Source organism: Oncorhynchus masou, chromosome 14 (assembly GCF_036934945.1).
Source record: "Oncorhynchus masou masou isolate Uvic2021 chromosome 14, UVic_Omas_1.1, whole genome shotgun sequence".
Lineage (NCBI taxonomy): Eukaryota > Metazoa > Chordata > Actinopteri > Salmoniformes > Salmonidae > Oncorhynchus > Oncorhynchus masou.
In genome coordinates this window covers 3922881-3945869 of record NC_088225.1, presented here as the reverse complement: position 1 = coordinate 3945869, position 22989 = coordinate 3922881, and the positions used below count along the sequence as shown (strand labels likewise).

The window sequence follows — 22989 nt, the reverse complement described above, 5'->3', positions numbered from 1 at the left end:
AAAGGATTTCAGATTTATATATATTTTTTTATTGTTGTTGCCTTCCATATGCACTGGATGTTTAGTGAGTCAGATAATCAGTTGTTGTATTTCACCTCAGTGTACTCATGGACTGCATCAGCGGCGTGCATATGAAGAAGCTGAGGATTGGGTGGAGGAGACCACTTTCCCATCCACCACCTCTTCTACCACTGTGATGACCTTCCTGGTGCTTGTGGAGGAGGAGGAGAGGACACTGTGGACCAAACGGAAAACAGCAATGAGCACAAAATCGACTGTACCGAACACAATATGGCAAGGTCTTGACCTTGCAAGGTCTTGACATGATTCTTCTGGTAGTGTATAAACTGGTGGGGCCACTGTTTTGCTTTTAAGAAAGTAAGCGAGTCTAGCCTAGAACCTGTTCAAAGTTTAAAATTTTAAAAAACCTGATAGCTTAGAAATCGAATTTGATGGACTAATAGAATAGGCTTGTTTGGCTCACCTGCTTGTCATCTTTCTGTCCAGCAGTCTCCTGTACTCAGCAATTTCCATCTCCAGCCTGGTCTTGATGTCCAGCAGCATTTTATATTCCTGGCCCTGGCGTTCCAGGTCAGCACTGAGATTTACCAATTGTTCCTCCAAGCTGGTCACCCGCTTCTGATAACCCTAATAATGGAGAAACGGTTCTTTGTCTCTGCGAGGGTATTTTCCATGGATGATTTCTATTGGAGAGAAATGAAGAGCAAAACAACAAAAAAAACAGGAATCCGTTAAGCAAATTCATTGATCGGTGGCAGACATTGAAACTAAATAAATATTTGTAAATATTTTTTTAACAGTCTAACCATGCTCATTTGTGATTGAAGTTCGATTTCAAGAATGTACTGTGCGTTTGACTTCTGACATTTCAGATCTGGACTATTGGATAACTTCTATGCTAAATGCGACCTCCTTGTTCAGCGCCTCGGTCTGTGGACAACATCATCCACAAGAATGTTTTTACATGAACAATTCAATTGATGGTACATTTTGGATATCGTGGACCTAAATTATGGAATCATATTTATAATGAGAAACAGTATTATATTGGTGTGGGACCAGCCCTCCAGATCTCTGTTGTTCTGGGCAGCGACAGCCTCATAATGTTCACCAATCTCAGCCATGACTTGGCTGAGGTCTTCCTGTGATGCAGCGTCAACCTCCACATGGACTTGGCCGCTCATCTGGGCACGCATGGACAACAGCTCCTGAAGAAGGACAATGAAACGGGTTTAGGTCTCTAGGTCATCATCATGGTTCAGAAAGTGGTCCTAGATTTGTTCAAGTGTTTCTAGATTTAAATACATAGATTATGATGTATTACTTGCTCACTAAAATATTGTACAGTAATGCCTGGCTGGATCTGTTATTTTAAGAGCAGACACTAAAGATAGAGGAGCGACCCAAAAGAGGAGCGACCGAGGGATGTTTGTGCTTTGGGAACCTTTAACAGAATGTGACTGGAAGAAACGGGTGTTGTATGTGGAGGATGAGGGCTGCAGTAGATATCTCAGATAGGGGGAGTGAGGCATCAACCAGTGGGCCTTGCGATGGGTATACAGAGATGACCAGTTTACAGAGAAGTATAGAGTGCTGTGATGTGTCCTATAAGGAGCATTGGTGGCAAATCTGATGGCCGAATGGTAAAGAACATATAGCTGATCGAGAGCACCCTTACCTGCCAATCTATAAATTATGTCTCCGTAATCTAGCATGGGTAGGATGGTCATCTGAATCAGTTAGTTTGGCAGCTGAGGTGAAAGAGGAGCGATTACGATAGAGGAAACCAAGTCTAGATTTACCTTTAGCCTGCAGCTTTGATATGTGCTGAGAGAAGGACAGTGCACCGTCTAGCCATACTCCCAAGTACTCAAGCTTTAAACCTTCAGAGGTAGTAATAACACCGGTGGAAAGAGGGGCATTCTTCTTACCAAACCACATGACCTTTGTATTGGAGGTGTTCAGAACAAGGTTAAGGGTAGAGAAAGCTTGTTGGACACTAAGAAAGCTTTGTTGTAGAGCATTTAACACAAAATCCTGGGAGGGGCCAGCTGAGTATAAGACTGTATCATCTGCATATAAATGGATGAGAGAGCTTCCTACTGCCTGAGCTATGTTGTTGATGTAAATTGAAAGAGCGTGGGGCCAAGGAATGAGCCTTGGCGTACTCCCTTGGTGACAGGCAGTGGTCAAGATGTTCAATCAATGATATTTACAGTGGTCGAAAAGGTACCCAATAAGAATATTGGGAATAAAGAATAAAGATACCTTAATAGAAAATGACTCAAGTAAAAGTGAGTCACCCAGTAAAATACTACTTGAATAAATGTCTAAAAGTATTTGGTTTTAAATACACTTAAGTATCAAAAGTAAATGTAATTGCAAAAATATACTTAAGAATCAAAAGGAAAAGTATAAATAATTTAAAATTCCTTATATTAAGCAAACCAGCCGGCACGACTTTCCTGTTGTTTTTTACGGTTAGCCAGGGACACACTCAGACATAATTTACAAACAACCCATTTGTGTTTCGTGAGTCCGCCAAATCAGAGGCAGTAGGGATGACCAGGAATGTTCTATTGATATGTGTGTGAATTGGGCAATTTTCCTGTCCTGCTAAGTACTTTTGGGTGTCAGGGAAAATGTATGGAGTAAAAAGTACATGATTTTCTTTAGGGATGTAGTGGAGTGACAGTAAAAGTTTATAAAAATATAAGCATTAAAGTGAGGTACTGATACACCCAAAAACTACTTAAGTGGTACTTCAAAGTATCTTTACTTAAGTATTTTTACACAACTGGATATTTACCAAATAGCATTTTGAAGAAAGACTGAAAATTCAAGATTGTAGTAGAGAAATAGATTGATACATCAAACTTAAACAACAACTATGATAACTAAGTTTTTCAGTTTTTCTCCTGACCATGAGCATCATAAAGTGTTGGCCACAGGGAAGCCTTTCAAACTGAGAATGTTAGAGAGTGGGAGGGATCACCAATTACAGTGAGAGATTTCCTTGTAACTGAAATACGGAATGTCACCAAGGTTGCCAATTTTGCAAACTAGACTATCAAGTTAGAATGTTCTTGACTAATCTACTGTAACCCTCTCCAAAATATAATTGCTGTCTGTTGACCTCCAAACAATCAACAATTTCTTATGGACATTGTAAAATTAGTAGTTTCTATTTAACATCAATCCCTATGCTAGTATTATGAATATTTTAATGTGGTAATGTCAGTGCTGTTTTTGCAGACAGAAAATGTATCCCTTCATTGAAAAGAGATTTCACAGAAATACATTTTTGGTTTATGGCGTAATTCACAAAATATTATAATTTGAAAAATTTGGGGTCACTTAGAAATGTCCTTGTTTTTGAAAGAAATGCACATTTTTTGTCCATTAAAATAACATCAAATTGATCAGAAATACAGTGTAGACATTGTTAATGTTGTAAATGACTATTGTAGCTGGAAACGGCAAATTTTTTATGGAATATCTACATAAGCGTAGAGAGGCCCATTGAAAGCAACCATCACTCCTGTGTTCCAATGGCATGTTGTGTTAGCTAATCCAAGTTTATAATTTTAAAAGGCTAATTGATCATTTGAAAACCCTTCTGTATTTATGTTAGCACAGCAGAAAACTGCTGTTCTGAATATAGAAGCAACAAAACTGGCCTTCTTCAGGCTAGTTGAATATCTTGAGCATTAATGGACAGAAACAAAATGGACAGAAACAAAGAACTTTCTTCTGAAACTCATCAGTATATTCTTGTCCTGATATTCCATGCGAGAAATTGCCAAGAAACTGAAGATCTCGTACAAAGCTGTGTACTACTCCCTTCACAGAACAGCGCAAACTGGCTCTACCCAGAATAGAAAGAGGAGTGGGAGGCCCCAGTGCCCCAACTGAGCAAGAGGACAAGTACATTAGTGTCTAGTTTGAAAAACAGACACCTCACAAGTCCTCAACTGGCAGCTTAATTAAATAATACCCGCAAAACAACAGTCTCAACGTCAACAGTGAAGAGGCGACTCAGGGATGCTGGCCTTCTAGGCAGAGTTGTAAAGAAGAAGCCAAATCTCAGACTGGCCAATGAAAAGAAAAGATGAAGATGGGCAAAAGAACAATAGACAGAAGAAGATTGGAAAAAAGTGTTATGGACAGACATACCTAAGTTTGAGGAAATCGGATATGTCTGTTGCCCAAAATAAATACACGCACAAGACGAGCAGTTTTTTTTGTTGCCTTTAGCCGTACTCTTATCCTACTCCTCCTCTGTTCCTCTGGTGATGTGGAGGTTAACCCAGGCCTTGTGTGTCCCCAGGTGCTCTCTTTTGTTGACTTCTGTAACCGTAAAAGCATTGGTTTCATGCATGTTAACATTAGAAGCCTCCTCCCTAAGTTTGTTTTATTCACTGCTTTAGCACACTCTGCCAACCCGGATGTCCTAGCCGTGTCTGAATCCTGGCTTAGGAAGGCCACCAAATACAGTGCCTTGCGAAAGTATTCGGCCCCCTTGAACTTTGCAACCTTTTGCCACATTTCAGGCTTCAAACATAAAGATATAAAACTGTATTTTTTTGTGAAGAATCAACAACAAGTGGGACACAATCATGAAGTGGAACGACATTTATTGGATATTTCAAACTTTTTTAATCAAAAACTGAAAAATTGGGCGTGCAAAATTATTCAGCCCCCTTAAGTTAATACTTTGTAGTGCCACCTTTTGCTGCGATTATAGCTGTAAGTCGCTTAGGGTATGTCTCTATCAGTTTTGCACATCGAGAGACTGAAATTTGTTCCCATTCCTCCTTGCAAAACAGCTCGAGCTCAGTGAGGTTGGATGGAGAGCATTTGTGAACAGCAGTTTTCAGTTCTTTCCACAGATTCTCGATTGGATTCAGGTCTGGACTTTGACTTGGCCATTCTAACACCTGGATATGTTTATTTTTGAACCATTCCATTGTAGATTTTGCTTTATGTTTTGGATCATTGTCTTGTTGGAAGACAAATCTCCGTCCCAGTCTCAGGTCTTTTGCAGACTCCATCAGGTTTTCTTCCAGAATGGTCCTGTATTTGGCTCCATCCATCTTCCCATCAATTTTAACCATCTTCCCTGCCCCTGCTTAAGAAAAGCAGGCCCAAACCATGATGCTGCCACCACCATGTTTGACAGTGGGGATGGTGTGTTGTGGTTGATGAGCTGTGTTGCTTTTACGCCAAACATAAGGTTTTGCATTGTTGCCAAAAAGTTCAATTTTGGTTTCATCTGACCAGAGCACCTTCTTCCACATGTTTGGTGTGTCTCCCAGGTGGCTTGTGGCAAACTTTAAACAACACTTTTTATGGATATCTTTAAGAAATGGCTTTCTTCTTGCCACTCTTCCATAAAGGCCAGATTTGTGCAATATACGACTGATTGTTGTCCTATGGACAGAGTCTCCCACGTCAGCTGTAGATCTCTGCAGTTCATCCAGAGTGATCATGGGCCTCTTGGCTGCATCTCTGATCAGTCTTCTTCTTGTATGAGCTGAAAGTTTAGAGGGACGGCCAGGTCTTGGTAGATTTGCAGTGGTCTGATACTCCTTCCATTTCAATATTATCGCTTGCACAGTGCTCCTTGGGATGTTTAAAGCTTGGGAAATCTTTTTGTATCCAAATCCGGCTTTAAACTTCTTCACAACAATATCTCGGACCTGCCTGGTGTGTTCCTTGTTCTTCATGATGCTCTCTGCGCTTTTAACGGACCTCTGAGACCATCACAGTGCAGGTGCATTTATACGGAGACTTGATTACACACAGGTGGATTATATTTATCATCATTAGTCATTTAGGTCAACATTGGATCATTCAGAGATCCTCACTGAACTTCTGGAGAGAGTTTGCTGCACTGAAAGTAAAGGGGCTGAATAATTTTGCACGCCCAATTTTTCAGTTATTGATTTGTTAAAAAAGTTTGAAATATCCAATAAATGTCGTTCCACTTGATGATTGTGTCCCACTTGTTGTTGATTCTTCACAAAAAAATACAGTTTTATATCTTTATGTTTGAAGCCTGAAATGTGGCAAAAGGTCGCAAAGTTCAAGGGGGCCAAATACTTTCGCAAGGCACTGTATCTTGAAATTTCCATCCCTAACTATAACATTTTCGGAAGATAGAACTGCCAAAGGGGGCGGAGTTGCAATCTACTGCAGAGATAGCCTGCAGAGTTCTGTCATACTATCCAGGTCTGTGCCCAAACAATTAGAGCTTCTACTTTTAAAAATCCACCTTTCCAGAGACAAGTCTCTCACCTTTGCCGCTTGCTATAGACCCCCTCAGCCCTCAGCTGTGCCCCCCTATCTATCTTCAGAGTTCGTACTGTTGGCGAACTAAACTGGGAAATGCTTAACACCCCGGCCATCCTACAATCTAAGCTAGATGCCCTCAATCTCACACAAATCTGTCACGCTCATCTGATGAAGAAGGAGTGGACCAATGCGCAGCATGGTAAGTGTTCATGATTTATTTTCAAAACACTTGAACAAAATATCGAAGAGCAAAACGACAACGAACAGTTCCGTCAGGTGCAGAAACACAAAACAGAAAATAACTACCCACCGTACCTTCTCCGCTATACAATCTGGTTGCCGAGCCGGTCACGGGTGCACCTCAGCCATGCTCAAGGTACCAAACGATATCATAACCGCCATCGATAAGAAACAATACTGTGCAGCCGTATTCATTGACCTGGCCAAGGCTTCCGACTCTGTCAATCACCATATTCTTATCGGCAGACTCAAATAGCCTTGGTTTCTCTAATGACTGGCTTGCCTGGTTTACCAACTACTTTTCAAACAGAGTTCAGTGTGTCAAATCGGAGGGCCTGTTGACCGGACCTCTGGCAGTCTCTATGGGGGTGCCACAGGGTTCAGTTTTCAGGCAGACTCTTTTCTCTGTATATATCAGTGATGTCGCTCTTGCTGCTGGTGATTCTCTGATCCACCTCTACGGAGACGACACCATTCTGTATACATCTGGCCCTTCTTTGGACGCTGTGCTAACAAACCTCCAAACGAGCTTCAATGCCATACAACCCTCCTTCCATGGCCTCCACCTGCTTTTAAATGCTAGTGAAACTAAGTGCATGCTCTTCAACCAATTGCTTCCTGCACCCTCCCGCCCGAATAGCATCACTACTCTGGACGGTTCTGACCTAGAATATGTGGATATCTACAAATACCTAGGTGTCTTGCTAGACTGTAAACTCTCCTTCCGGACTCACATTAAGCATCTCCAATCCAAAATTAAATCTATTTCACAACAAAGCCTCCTTCACTCATGTTGCCAAACATACCCTCGTAAAACTGACTATCTTACCGATCCTTGACTTTGGCGATGTCATTTACAAAATAGACTCCAACACTCTACTCAGCAAACTGGATGTAGTCTATCACAGTGTCATCCGTTTTGTCACCAAACCCCCATATACTACCCACCACTGCGACCTGTATGCTCACTACATATCCGTCACCAAACCCACTGTCTCCAGGTCATCTATAAGTCTTTGCTCGGTAAAGCCCCGCCTTATCTCAGCTCACTGGTCACCATAGCAGCACCCACCTGTAGCACTCGCTCCAGCAGGTATATTGCACTGGTCATCCCCAAAACCAACACTTCCTTTGGCCGCCTTTTCTTCCAGTTTTCTGCTGCCAATGACTAGAACGAATTTCAAAAATCTCTGAAGCTGGAGTCTCATATCTCCCTCTCTAACATTAAGCATCAGCTGTCAGAGCAACTTACCAATCACTGTACCTATACACAGCCAATCTGTACATAGCACACTCAACTACCTAATCCCCATATTATTACTTACCAGAGGTGGGACCAAGTCATTGTTTTACAAGTCACAAGTAAGTCTCAAGTCTTAGCACTCAAGTCCCAAGTCAAGTCCCAAGTTAAGACAGGCAAGCCCGAGTCAAGTCTCAAGTCAAGACCGTCAACTATCAAGTCAAGTCTCAAGTCCTAAACTTTGAGTTTCGAGTCCTAAACAAGTCATAATGTGGTCTTCACCAAATGTTATACCATTTCATATTTTTAACAATGGTAATAGTTAGTATATTACATTTACACAAATCATGAATGCTTTTAAGTATATCTCTTTCTTTCCAAATGAACATTTTATTTCCATGGAAATACATGGGTAGCCATGAGAAAGACCCACCCTCCAATAGTGATAGACAATCAAGGATTGCTATGGGGCGCAATCGGGCGATGTAGGCTTGTACACAATCGCCCAACCTTAACATACACACACGCGCGCACACCCACGTACACACACACACTCTGTGTGGTTACAGTAGGCTAACGTATGTCAATGGTTTAAGGAACAGCAGTAACATCAGGCAGGATTTAGGCTACCAACTGACTAGCCAGGTGTAGCTCAATCTTGGGTGCAATGATCACGTTCCCTCACTGCCTGACTGTGTGGAGGCTCATTGATTTAACGTTACGTTAGCCTACATGCTACACTAGTAAAGTTATAAATGATATAGCTGTCGGCTATATTAGTCACGACTTACCGTTCTTTGTGCAGCTTCAAATGTCAAACAAAGTTGGAAATTGTTGCACCTCTGTCTGTAATTTTCTTCCCGCATGTTTTGCAAGTTGTAATCCATTTTTTGTTGATACAGCGTCATCTTTATATCCGAAAATAATAATTTTGGGTATCATCTTTCCAAGGGCTCCATCTAAATTTACCCGCCTACATTCCTCTGCACTGTCACGCACAACTTTTTCTCAGCTGGCACAATTTGATTGGCTGCTGTCCGATTCAAACTGTAATCCATTAAAGGAAGAATTGATGTGCTGCACACTTTTTTTAATAGCATAATTTTTAATATTTGGGCTTGGGGAGGGTATCAAGTCAGGTCGAGTCAAAAGGCTCAAGTCAAGTCACGAGTCATTGGTGTTAAAGTCAAAGTCGAGTAGCAAGTCATCATATTTGTGACTCGAGTCAGACTTGGGTCCAAGTCATGGGACTCGAGTCCACACCTCTGTTACTTACCCTTTTGCTCTTTTGCACCCCAGTATCTGTACTTGCATATCATCTGCACATCTATCATCCCAGTATTAATGCTAAATTGTGATTATCTTCGCCTCTAGGGTCTATATATTCCCTACTACCTCCCTACTCTTCTACATTTGCACAAACTGTACATAGATTTTTCTATTTTTCTTTTCTTTTGTGTTATTGACTGTATGTTTGTTTATGTGTAACTCTGTGTTGTTTTTGTCGCACTGGTGTGCTATATCTTGGCCTGGTCGCAGTTGTAAATGAGAACTTGTTCTCAACTGGCCTACCTAGTTAAATAAAGGTCAAAAAACAAAACAAAAAACATATGTTCAATCAGAAAGAAGAACATTCGTGAGATGCAGACAAAATTGAAATATGCAGGAGGAGTGCTTGATGCCATCTGTCAAGCATGGTGGAGGCAATGTGATAGTCTGTGGGTACCTTGGTGGTGGTAAAGTGGGATATTTGTAAAGGGTAAAAGGGATCTTGAAGAGGGAAGGCGATCACTCCATCTGGAACACCATGCCATACCCTGTGGACGGCGCTTAATTGGAGACAATGTCCTCCTACCACAGGACAATGACCCAAAGCACAGCTCCAAACTATGCAAGAACCATTTGGGAAAGAAGCAGTCAGCTGGTATTCTGTTTATAATGGAGTAGCCAGCACAATCACCGGATCTCAACCCTATTGAGCTGTTGTGGGAGCAGCTTGACCTTATGGTACGCAAGAGGTGCCCATCCATCCAACTTGTGGGAGGTGCTTCAGGAAGCATGGGGTGAAATCTCTTGAGATTACCTCAACAAATTGACAACTAGAATCCCAAAGGCCTGCAAGACTGTAATTGCTGCAAATTGAGGATTCTTTGACAAAAGAAAAGTTTGTAAGCTTGTCAACATCTTGACTATATTTCCTATCATTTTGCAACTAATTTCATGGAAATTTTCATGGAAAACAAGGACGTTCCTAAGTGACCCCAAACTTTTGAACGGTAGTGTATATAATTAGAACTTTTGTTGGAACTGGTGAAAAATCTGTTCTAAATTACAAATAGGTTCTTAATGTCTGCAGCATGTAGTATAGGAAGTCTGTGGCATGTTCCACACTCACTTACAGGACCATTCACATTTTCTCACTACACTGAAGACTTACTTGTTAGCTTGCTTATTCTGGGTGTCTGGCTGCCACCAGGCAATTTGAGGTACTCCCTAGTTGCTCTACCACAGGATGGCTGCGATTGCATTAAAGGCCCAATCCAGCATTTTATGTGAATATCATTTAATTTCTGGTTAACAATTAAGTACCTTACTGTGATTGTTTTCAATTAAAAGTGTCCAAAAGAAAAAATATGCTACTGTCTGGGAGTGGTCTTAGTGGGGAGGGGAAACCTGAAAACTAGCTGTTATTGGCAGAGAGATTTGGAACTCATTCTTATTCATCTAATTACTAATTATTAGTGATGTCACCAGGCAGGCCAAAACTCCTTCCCACTAAAACAGGTTGAAATTTCAGGCGGTCTTTTCAAGCAGCTCTTACACTAAAAGGGTATTATATTCATTTTCACAATTGAACATTATTCCAAACTCATAGTGTGGAAATATATTAAACACTAGAACATCTAATTTTGACTACAGTGGGCATTTAAAAACAGTAAATGAATTAATCGAATCCCAAAGCTGACAAGGTAGAAATCGGTTGTTCTGCCCCTGAACAAGGCAGTTTAACCCACTGTTCCTAGGCCGTCATTGTAAATAATAATTTGTTCTTTTAACTGATTTGCCTAGGTTGAATTAAAAATAATTGTAAAAAAATGTACAAATTTACAAAAGGGAAAAAACGTTTAGGTTTTAGAATTGTTACTGACCATATCGGTGGCAACCACAGCTGTCAAAGTTGTCACTACTTTTTGTAAACAGTTTCGATGTACAAAAAAAAAAATGCAAGAGACAAGAATGCTGTTTCATCACCTCGGAACACTTTTATTTCTTAATCACTCTGAGCTAGGTTGACAGCAGGCATCAGATGACTTGTGTTCTGTTCTGTGTGGCTCCCAATTCAAGATTTATCTTCATACACGGTCTCTTGCAGTTGGTGCTGACCACCACACAGTCAACAATCTCCTGCACATAGGTCACCACCTTCTGCAAAAAGGTATTAGTGGTGGTGGTGGTGGTTGATGGACCGTAGAGGCAGAGACAATATTGTTAGAAAGGCCTACTTTTGCTTAATTACTTTTGGCACTCACATTTCAAGACCAATGTTATTCAAGGATTTATGTAAAGATCCAGGCTCACCTGGAAAACTATCCAGCAGCCTCCTGTACTCATCTCCAGCCTGGTGTGGATGTCCAGTAGCATTCTGTACGGTTGGCCCTGGCGGTCCAGGTCAGCACGAAGATAACCAAGCTCCAGGCTGGTCACCTGCCTCTGGTAGCCGGCCATCATATTGGCATAGTGGCTCTGTGTGTCAGCCAGAGATGCTTTCTGACAGGAATAAGGAAGGAAAAAGAAAGAAAGAATTTTATAGATGACTGAATGTAAGTGCAGAGGTATACCATTTTTCAACTTTGTATTTTTTGTTTATCTCACCATGCTGAGTTGGGATTGGAGTTTGATTTTCCAGACTTTACTGTGTGCGCTTAACTCCAGTGATTTCAGATCTGGATGATTGGAGGGGCTCTGTGCTGTCTGCCTGCCACGACATTGTTGATTTCTTCTGACTGTGAATGAAAGACAGCATACCGTAGTGTTCATTACTGATTACATTCACTGACTATAACTGGAAAACATAAACATGTCATTGGCCAAAAAGAAAGGTTGCAGTATTACCTTGGCATTGAACCAGCCCTCCAGATCTTTACAGTTCTTGTTAGCGACGGCCTCATAGTGGTCGAGGATTTCAGCCATGACTTTGGTGAGGTCTTCCTGTGGTGAAGGGTTCACCTCCACGTTGATTTGGCTGCTCATCTGATTATGCATGGCCAAGAGGTCCTGGGAACAAAGCTTTAACATATATCTGGTCAATATTCAATCCTGTGCCTCATCATTACATAGTAGAGTAATGTTGAATCACAACACTGTTCACCCCATAGCCTCTGTTTGAGGTCTTTAGCAAACCCACCTCCTCGTGGTTCATCTGCATTTCCAGGTCAGATCTAGCCAAGGTCAGCTCGTCCAGCACCCTCCTCAACCCATTGACGTCGGCCTCCACAGCCTGTGTCACGTATGCTCTCTCTCCGGTGCTCTAGGTCGCCATGTTCCCGCGTCTCAGCCGGACTGACAGGTTTCCGCTCCTGATCCCCGGAATCGTCATTTTGGTCGGCCTCCTGCAGCTGGAGCCGCTTGTAGGGGATGGGGTACTGTCACGCGTGCTCCCTCTCTGGCCTCTAGGTCCCCAGGCTGCTCGGTATGGCACACACCTGTCACCATCGTTACACCCACCTGTGCATCATCAGACTCACCTAGACTCCATCCTTGAGTACCTGCCCTATATATGTCACTCCCTTTGGTTTCTTCCCCAGATGTCATTGTTTCTGTTTCAGTTTCCTGTCTGTGCGCTGTTCGTGTTTCTTGTTTTGTTCATTTGTTTATTAAATTATGCACTCCCTGAACTTGCTTCCCGACTCCCAGCGCGCACGTTAATCTGCCTCATAGCCAGCTCATTCTCATACCTTTGTAACATCATTGCATCAACAAGGTTCTTAGTTCTAACTCTTTTAATGTCAGCTATTTTATCTTATTGATCATTTATGCAAACAGAGGTTATATTTCTGCCGTATGTTTGTCTAAATCAGTGATTGATTTTAGCATTATTGTAAAAAAATAAATACAGATTGAAGTTGAAGTCGGAAGTTTACATACAGCTTAGCCAAGTACATTTAAACTCAGTTTGTCACAATTCCTGACATTTAATCCAAGTAAAAATTCCCTGTTTTAGGTCGCCACTTTATTTTAATAATGTGAAATGTCAGAATAATAGTAGAGAGAATGATTTATTTCAGCTTTTATCACATTACCAGTGGATCAGAAGTTTATATACACTCAATTAGTATTTGGTAGCATTGCCTTTAAATTGTTTAACTTGGGTCAAACATTTCGGGTAGCCTTCCACAAGCTTCCCACAAAAAGCTGGGTGAATTTTGTCCCATTCCTCCAGACAGAGCTGGTGTAACTGAGTCAGGTTTGTAGGCCTTTGGAAGTATGCTTGGGGTCATTGTCCATTTGGAAGACCCATTTGCGTCCAAGCTTTAACTTCCTGACTGTCTTGAGATATTGCTTCAATTTATTCACATAATTTTCCTCCTCATGATGCCATCTATTTTGTGTAGTGCACCAGTCCCTCTTGCAGCAAAGCACCCCCACAACATGATGCTGCCACCCCGTGCTTCACAGTTGGGATTGTGTCTTTCAGCTTGCAAGCCTCCCCCTTTTTCCTCCATAACAATGGTCGTTATGGCAAAACAGTTCTATTTTTGTTTCATCAGACCAGAGGACATTTCTACAAAAAGTACGATCTTTGTCCCCATGTGCAGTTGCAAACCATAGTCTGGCTTTATGTATGTCGGTTTTGGAGCAGTGGCTTCTTCCTTGCTGAGTGGCCTTTCAGGTTATGTAGACATAGGACTTCTTTAACTGTGGATATAGATACTTTTGTACCTGTTTCCTCCAGCATCTTCACAAGGTCCTTTGCTGTTGTTCTGGGATTGATTTGCACTTTTTGCACCAAAGTACGTTAATCTCTAGGAGACAGAACGCGTCTCCTTCCTGAGCAGTATGACGGCTGCGTGGTCCCATGGTGTTTATACTTGCATACTATTGTTTGTACAGATGGTCGTGGTACCTTCTGCCGTTTGAAAATTGCTCCCAAGGACAAACCAGACTTGTGGAGGTCTACAATTTGTTTTCTGAGGTCTTGGCTGATTTCTTTTGATTTTCCCATGATGTCAAGCAAAGAGGCACTGAGTTTGAAGGTAGCCATTGAAATACATCCACAGGTACACCTCAAATTGTCTCAAATTATGTCAGTTAGCTATCAGAAGCTTCTAAAGCCATGACATAATTTTCTGGGATTTTCCAAGCTGTCTAAAGGCACAGTCAAGTTAGTGTATGTAAACTTGTGATACAGTGAATTGTAAGTGAAATAATCTGTCTGTAAACAATTGTTGGAAAAATGACTTGTGTCATGCACAAAGTAGATGTCCTAACCGACTTGCCAAAACTACAGTTTGTTAACAAGAAATGTGTGGAGTGGTTGATAAACGAGTTTTAATGACTCCAACCTAAGTGTATGTAAACTTCCGACTTCAACTGTATCTAAACTTTACAAAATCGATCTGTCTACACGTGCAGAATTCAGTTATTATCTTGTAGGTGGAAGTATCAGCATACGATAGAATTATGAGTGTAGAGAGCATAATCTTAAAAGCTCCAGTGTGGTAGAGAGAAATGACAGAAGTGTGTCGCAGGGACGCAGGGCGGCAGTGTGGAGTGTGTGGATAGCTCTGAAGTGTGCATGTTACAGTGTTACATAAGGGAAGTCATTTCTTATGGAAGTGGAGGTGGCAGAAGTTTATCTACAGCAGTGTTACAGGTCATTTTCCGCATTAAAATGAAGCTATCGGGAATGAGAAAGCGGCCCATTTTTTAATACATTTTTAAAAAATTGTTGGACAAAAACAGGAAAACAAAAATCAAGCCATTTTTCAGTTATCTCGTTTTTGTATATAAACCCCCTTAAAATATGAAATTTTGATTTTCACATGTGGGTGGGATTAAATGTGGAATGCCTGTCATTGGCCAAATGCACAGCCAACACTTCCTCCCAAGCAAATTTAAAAAATATATTTTAAAACATTGAACAAAAATATAAATGCAACATGTAAAGTGTTGGTCCCATGTTTCATTAGCTGAAATAAAACATCCCAGACATTTTCAATATGCACAAAGAGCCTTTTTCTCTCAAATGTTTTGCACAAATTTGTTTACATCCCTGTTAATGAGTATTACTGCCTTGTCAAGATAATCCATCCACCTGACAGGTGTGGCATATCAAGAAGTTGATTAAACAGCATAATCATTAGACAGGTGCACCTTGTGCTGGGGACAATAAAATGCAGCTTTAAAATGTGCAGTTTTGTCACACAATACCATAACACACATGTCTCAAGTTTTAAGGGAGCACGCAATTGGCATGCTGACTGTAGGAATGTCCACCAGAGCTGTTGCCAGAGAATGTAATATTAATTTCTCTATCATAATCCGCCTCCAATGTTGTTTTAGAGAATTTGGCAGTATATCCAACCAGCCTCACAACCACAGACCACATGTAAACACGCCAACCCAGGACCTCCACATCCGGCTTCTTCACCTGTGGGATCGTCTAGACCAGGACAGCTGATGAAACTGTGGGTTTGCACAAACTGTCAGAAACTGTCTTAGGGAAGCTCATCTACCTGCTTGTCATCCTTACCAGGGTCTTGACCTTACTGCAGTTCAGCGTCGTAACCAACTTTAGTGGGCAAATGCCACTGGCACACTGGAGAAGTGTGCTCTTCTTGAATGAATCCCGGTTTCAACTACTGGGCAGATGGCAGACAGTGTCTATGGCATTGTGTGGGCGAGTGATTTGCTGATGTAAACGTTGTGAACAGAGTTCCCCATGGTGGCAGTGGGGTTATAGCAGCATTTCCCCACCTCGATCCTCGTGACTCCAATGGGTTCAAGTTTTGGTTTTCGCTACACAGCTGGACACTGACAGAGTAGAGTTGATCAGAGCGTTCTGACCTCACAACTGCAGTCAAGCACTCAAGCTAACTGGCTAAAGTTGGCTAACTTGCTAGCTACTTCCAGACACAAATGAGAGAACACTTCACTCTGACCATTTTACTCACTGTAGCAGAGCTAGTTAGGCTGTTTTCATGTTATCTGTAGTGTTGGTGACTGTAACTGTGCTGCTGGAAACAATTTAATTACGATTTTTTTGCTGAGGTTTACACCCAAAGCCAGTTTGTTTCATGTATGAAGAAAGTAACACTTTCTAATACACATTTGAAATGTAGCACAATAAAATTAAATAAGATGAGAATAATATTCCAGAACAAGAGTGAAGTAATTACAGCAAAAAGATTTCATAATTAAAAACAATATCAGGTAATAAGTAATCAGAAGCTTTATCTAAGCTTTGATACATTGATTTCAAACTACTAAAATAAAATCTAAAAGTTATACTAACTTGCGTAAATGTGTCAAATGAGAAGACGAGCTGACTCGCTCCCCAACTGATCACCTAAATGCATATACTGCCATCTTCTGGATATATGTAAGTGTAAGTGCTTTACAAGGAAACTGAATCCAACAAGATAAAATTGTTTGGCGTAGAACAAATTCCATCACCCCTGCATCCCTATAACGATTTCAGAGTATATTTCAGAACTTTATAGATTACTGTTCAAACAGAAACCTCTGTGCATTTCTTACTCACAGCAATGATGAAAGGCTGAGATCCAGTGGAAACATGTTTTCTAGCATGACGGTGCCTTGTGATACTGGTCATTTTAAGGTATTAATGCTCGTTTGATGGGATGCGCTTCTCATCTGACACCTGTTTTGTGTAGGATTCCCAACAGACTTCCCGGGCCTTTTATTTTTCTTTCACGGCAGGTGATATGGAGAGGGCGGCCATTTTACAGACGCTGATCTGCTCTCTGCCTCCACTTCCTCCGCTTCCTGTGTTCCTGATGGTCACTCTGCTGCGGCTGCTGGCTGGACCACCACTGCTGGTAATCACTCGACTACCCCCACTGCTGACCCTGACACCACCCTCTGTACTACTAATTCTCTGTCCACTAGTACCTGCACTACTGATCATATGTCCACTACCTCCACTTCCTGTGATACTGCTACTCAGTCTACCTCTACTTCCTGCAGCACTGCTGATCATATGTCCACTACCTCCACTTCCTGTGATACTGCTACTCAGTCTACCTCTACTTCCTGCAGCACTGCTGATCATATGTCCACTACCTCCACTTCCTGTGATACTGCTACTCAGTCTACCTCTACTTCCTGCAGCACTGCTGATCATATGTCCACTACCTCCACTTCCTGTGATACTGCTACTCAGTCTACCTCTACTTCCTGCAGCACTACTGATCATATGTCCACTACCTCCACTTCCCGCCACTGTGATACTGCTACTCAGTCTACCTCTACTTCCTGCAGCACTACTGATCATATGTCCACTACCTCCACTTCCTGTGATACTGCTACTCAGTCTACCTTTACTTCCTGCAGCACTGCTGATCATATGTCCACTACCTGCACTACTTAGTCTACCGCCACTTCCTGTGCTTCTACTACTTAGTTGACCTCCATTTCCAGCACTACTGATAAAGTGTCCACTTCCAGCACTGCTGATTCTTCCCCCACTTCCTGCCTTACTGATCTGTCCATTATTTCCACTATAAACCTTCCATTCTCCACTTCCTGCACTGCTAAGTCTACCAGCCCTCTCATTGCTCGCTTTTCTGTTAAACTGAGAGACACTTTCGGAATTGACATGGGTCCAGACTCCATTGACGATACTATTACATTTCATTTGATCTCCACCGCTGTTACCACTTATCTGGACCACTGAGTCTGTCTCCGCTACCTGCACTACTGAGTCTGCCTCCGCTACCTGGACCACTGAGTCTGCCTCCACTACGTGGACCACTGAGTCTGCCTCCGCTACCTGGACCACTGAGTCTGCCACCGCTACCTGCACTACTGAGTCTGCCTCTGCTACCTGCACTACTGAGTCTGCCTCCGCTACCTGGACCACTGAGTCTGCCTCCGCTATCTGGACCACTGAGTCTGCCTCCACTATCTGGACCACTGAGTCTGACTCCCCTATCTGGACCACTGAGTCTGCCTCCGCTACCTGCACTACTGAGTCTGCCTCCGCTACCTGGACCACTGAGTCTGACTCCCCTATCTGGACCTCTGAGTCTGCCTCCCCTATCTGGACCACTGAGTCTGCCTCCGCTACCTGCACTACTGAGTCTGCCTCCGCTACCTGCACTACTGAGTCTACCTCCGTTACCTGGACCACTGAGTCTGCCTCCACTATCTGGACCACTGAGTCTGCCTCCACTACCTGGACCACTGAGTCTGACTCCTCTATCTGGACCACTGAGTCTGCCTCCACTACCTGGACCACTGAGTCTGCCTCCACTATCTGGACCACTGAGTCTGCCTCCACTATCTGGACCACTGAGTCTGACGCCACTATCTGGACCACTGAGTCTGCCTCCACTATCTGGACCACTGAGTCTGCCTCCACTATCTGGACCACTGAGTCTGCCTCCACTATCTGGACCATTGAGTCTGCCGCCACTACCTGGACCACTGAGTCTGACTCCACTACCTGGACCACTGAGTCTGTCTCCACTACATGGACCACTGAGTCTGTCTCCACTACATGGACCACTGAGTCTGTCTCCGCTATCTGGACCACTGAGTCTGACTCCACTATCTGGACCACTGAGTCTGTCTCCGCTACCTGGACCACTGAGTCTGACTCCACTACCTGGACCACTGAGTCTGCCTCCTCTACCTGGACCACTGAATGTTCCTGTACTTCTACCATAAACCACCCATTCTCCACTTCCTGTGCTACTTGGTCTACCTCCACTTCCTGCACTAGTTATCATGTGTCCACTTCATGCACTAGTTATCATGTGTCCACTTCATGCACTAGTTATCATGTGTCCACTTCCTGCACTATTCACCTTGCTAACAGTCGGTCCTCCACAGTTAACATTGGTAACATCAACATCGCTACTAGTGATCTGAACAACTTCTGTGTCTTTCATTTGAGATGCATCTTCGCTAATCTGAGCTGTTGAAATAATCACACTGATTTTATCAAGTGGTCTGACTCTACTGACAGTGGTGGTTTTACCCTCAACGCTGCTCACGTGAGCTCCATGTTGTGCAGAGCTGGTGTTAGCCCTAGCTCCATGTTGTGCAGAGCTGGTGTTAGCGCAAGCTCCATGTTGTGCAGAGCTGGTGTTAGCGCTAGCGCCATGTTGTGCAGAGCTGGTGTTAGCCCTAGCTCCATGTTGTGCAGAGCTGGTGTTAGCGCAAGCTCCATGTTGTGCAGAGCTGGTGTTAGCGCTAGCTCCATGTTGTGCAGAGCTGGTGTTAGCCCTAGCTCCATGTTGTGCAGAGCTGGTGTTAGCGCAAGCTCCATGTTGTGCAGAGCTGGTGTTAGCGCAAGCTCCATGTTGTGCAGAGCTGGTGTTAGCGCTAGCTCCATGTTGTGCAGAGCTGGTGTTGGCGCAACTCTCTGAATATTCAACTTGGTGCCCACTTTCTAAACTCTTGCTTTGGTCTTCTTTTACAGTGCTAACCTGATTAGTAGTTTGTGTACACTGTACTCTTTTATCAAAGGCGTTGTACAGAGATACTTTCTGCACACGGGTAACCTGTGCCCCCAATGGCTGCACCTACCACTTGTCCTCCATTTTCCAAACTGCTTGAGGTCTCACTAATACTTGGCACACTTGCTCTTGGTACGCTAATGGAGGAACTCTGAATTGGCATGAAGATGTGTTGGAAGGTAGTTCCATTGCTCATTGCACAGTGAGACGTGACACTAGCCATGGCGTTGGCGCTTGATTTCCTGCTGAAGACAAACGTATCAGTCAGACCTCAGACATGAATTTAGCTTCTGTCAAATCACCTGTTTCTCCCTTTTCTTGGGTAATCACTGGTGACAACCATTTTCTTGGCCTTACCTGGCTCCCCCTCCATCCAGCAGCCTCCTGTACTCAGCAATCACCCGCTCCAGCCTGATATTGATGTCCAGTAGCATCTGGTACAGGGACCGCCTGCTGCTCTGTGGCTGTACATAGCTGCAGCAGCTCCTCCTCCTCCAGGCTGTCTAAGTGCTGCTGAAGCCGATTGAGGTGAACACTGTATTTCTCGTTCACTTCCATCTCGTCCCTCTCCATTGACAGATTCTGTAAGTGAGTGAGTAAAGTGAAAGAGCAACCCTTTTAAACCTGTAAATCTGTGATTCTGTTTCAGTGCAACAACAAAGACTGCAAACTTCATTGTGTAAAACATAATATGCGTATGTGGTTTATTACCTGGGTCTCCAGTAGCTGCAACTCCAGAGTTAGGTTCTGGACAATTCTCATTAGGTCATCTATCTCTGTCTACCTGACCTTGGACCCATTGGAACAGATGGTCACTTGGGTCTTCATGCTGTCCACCTGAGGGGTCAAAACAAACATGGAGAATATATGATCATATATTTTGTATCTCTAACATCTTCAGGACTCAGTGTTTGTGTTGACAGTGGCCCACCTTGCTCTGAAACCAGCTCTCTGTTTTGCCTCTGTTTTGTTCTTCAGGACCATCGCCACACACTGCTCCCTTAGGCGACTCAGTTTATCATTCAGGTCCACTGAGTGAGCACAGTCCATCGCAACGTTAACCAACCCAGACATCTGGGCCATCACTTCCTGCACTTCCTATACAGACACAGGAATTACAAACGTGGACGTCATTGTTGTTTACAAAAGCTCTCAAACAACATTGACAATAGAAAAACAAAGCAAACAGTATGTGCTGTAATGGTACTAGACCTATGGAACCATACAATATATAAAATGTCATTGAAACAGTATAAGGACCCCACCTCCTCTTGGTTGTTCTTGAGGAGTTCCATTTCCTCTAGGTTTCCATCCAGTTGGATGTGCAGATCTCCTTTCCTATAGATTAACTCATGCTGAACACTCTGCAGGTGCCTCAGTGTGTTTGTGTGAATTTCATTCTTGTCCATACACGTGTGACCATTCAAAGATTACATGAGCAAGAAAAATAATGCAATTGACTTGTAACCAAAATTCATGCCCTTGTTTGCGCAATACTTCATGGTGGACTTTCAGGACACAGTGGATCCACACACATACACATTTACTATAAACAAACTAACTTGTATTTATAGTCATAGACTTCCAGTTGAGCATTGACGACCTGCAGCCTGAGTTGGGCATGGATTGTGTACCAGTCAGAAATCTATGGGAGTAACACAGATAGGCAGAAGATAATACCTTTCATTAACATGTTTACTATCAATCTTTGTCATTGCAAGTCATTGATGCAGTTCAACTGTTCCAATGAAATTAGTAATCTGACATTTTAATTTAAGAGCACATGCACTCAAGTCAAAACCTGACATAAAAGGACTGTGCCAAGTCCTTCGTCTTTTTAAATGTTTTACATGAGATGTTGGCTTTATCCCACAACTCTGTTACACCTTCCTTCCCACTGGGCACACACTGGTTGAATCAGCGTCATTTCAATGAAATTACATTGAACCAACGTGGAATCAGATGTTGAATTGACGTTTGTGCCCATTGGGTTCCTTCCTTTGCCTATTTGCATTCCTTTCTTCCCACTACTGTTTGCTGAAAGGATGGGATAGGATTCCACTTCTAAATCACGAGGTCACTGGTCACAAATGAACTGGAGAATGAGCCTGGTCACGACATTATGCTTAGGAGGAGATATCAGTGATAGGTCCCCAAGTAGGCCTACCTGGTTCTGAAGGTTATCGGTCATCCCCAAGTGCCCACCCATGTCTTTACAGTCACCAAAGAGAGCTTCTCTCCAGATGTTCCTTGATCTGTAGCTCAAGATGCGCGTTGGCTACCTCTAGTTTGTGCACCTGAGCCACACAGACACCCACAAATCAACATAGAGCCTCACACATTTATACAACACACATCCTAGGTAGGCTTCTCACTGTTTGAGCTACGAGAGGAATCACACCAGAGCAACTGATGGCCGAGTGTACTTAAAAGCAGCGGGTGGCCATCGCATCTTACCAGAATATTGTCCAATGATTTCAGTTAATTTCTCGACGATTATACTCCTAACATCGCAAAAATGAAAACCCTACATTTGTGTTTGAGAAAAAGATTATGTGAAAAGGTATCTGATTGAGCTTTTCGAGGTAGGAGGCGAGGCGATCGTTCAGATCTTGCATATTCTCCCTCTCGTTGATGCACAGGGAGTTCACGGGGACACTTGATGCATAGTCCATTGAGATGCGGGTTCCATACCCTCCCGCACCACTGCAAAAGCTGTTCCAGCGTCCCCTTCTGTGGTCGTGGGAGAGCTGGTTAGCGCCACTGGCAAGGCACGCCTGCCAGGGTGCAATCTCCTGGGCATATGCAGCCATGACTGCTGTCAACACCACTCCAACTTGGGATCTGATATGAAGGGCTTTTTTAACTGTGCAAACTGCAAAGATATTACATATTTCTATCTATCGAAAGCAATTGTAGGCTCAATGAAAATCCGTCCACTATAGGCCTACAGATCTACAAAAGGGTTTGGCCTGGGGTGCTTTACTTGGCTCATTGTGCTCTAGCAACTCCTTGTGGCGGGCTGGGTGCCTGCAGGCTGACCTCTGTCATCAGGTGAACAGTGTTTCCTCCGACACATTGGTGCGGATGGCTTCCAGGTTAAGTGGGTGGGTGTTGAGAAGCGTGGTCAAGTTTGGCTGGTCGCCTCCCAAAGATCGAGTCATGTGGCAATGAGACAAGATCAACATTGGGGAGAAAAAGTGTGTACAAAAAAATATATATATAATAAAAAATGTAGAAATTACATTGAACCAATGTGGAATTGACATCTGTTTGCAGTGGGATACATTTACCTGTTAAGTGAAATATAAATAACGCAACATCGAAAGTCACATTTGAAGTGGTAAATTTGATAAAACATTATGCTCTTTTTTCTTTATTAGGACACTGACCCAAAGTCACCCCAAAAATATTTATGTCAAAAACGTAGACGTTGTTGAAAGGTTATCACTGCATCTCAGTGCTTGAGGCTGAGCACAATTC

General features: G+C 42.9%; 1 protein-coding gene and 1 pseudogene across 1 annotated transcript; both read right to left on the bottom strand.

Annotated features, from left to right (window-relative positions):
* Positions 1-117: 117 nt before the first annotated feature.
* LOC135554863 (keratin, type I cytoskeletal 13-like) lies at positions 118-12764 on the bottom strand (annotated as a pseudogene).
* A 3957-nt stretch (positions 12765-16721) lies between these two features.
* On the bottom strand, positions 16722-21362 carry LOC135554862 (uncharacterized PE-PGRS family protein PE_PGRS10-like). Its single transcript, XM_064987297.1, has 5 exons — positions 20772-21362; positions 20438-20604; positions 20218-20343; positions 19864-20088; positions 16722-19751 (listed from the first exon to the last, which is right to left on the bottom strand). The coding sequence occupies exon 5, from the start codon at positions 18708-18710 to the stop codon at positions 16722-16724; it is 1989 nt and encodes a 662-aa protein (XP_064843369.1). The 5' UTR covers positions 18711-19751; positions 19864-20088; positions 20218-20343; positions 20438-20604; positions 20772-21362.
* Between the last annotated feature and the right edge of the window lie 1627 nt (positions 21363-22989).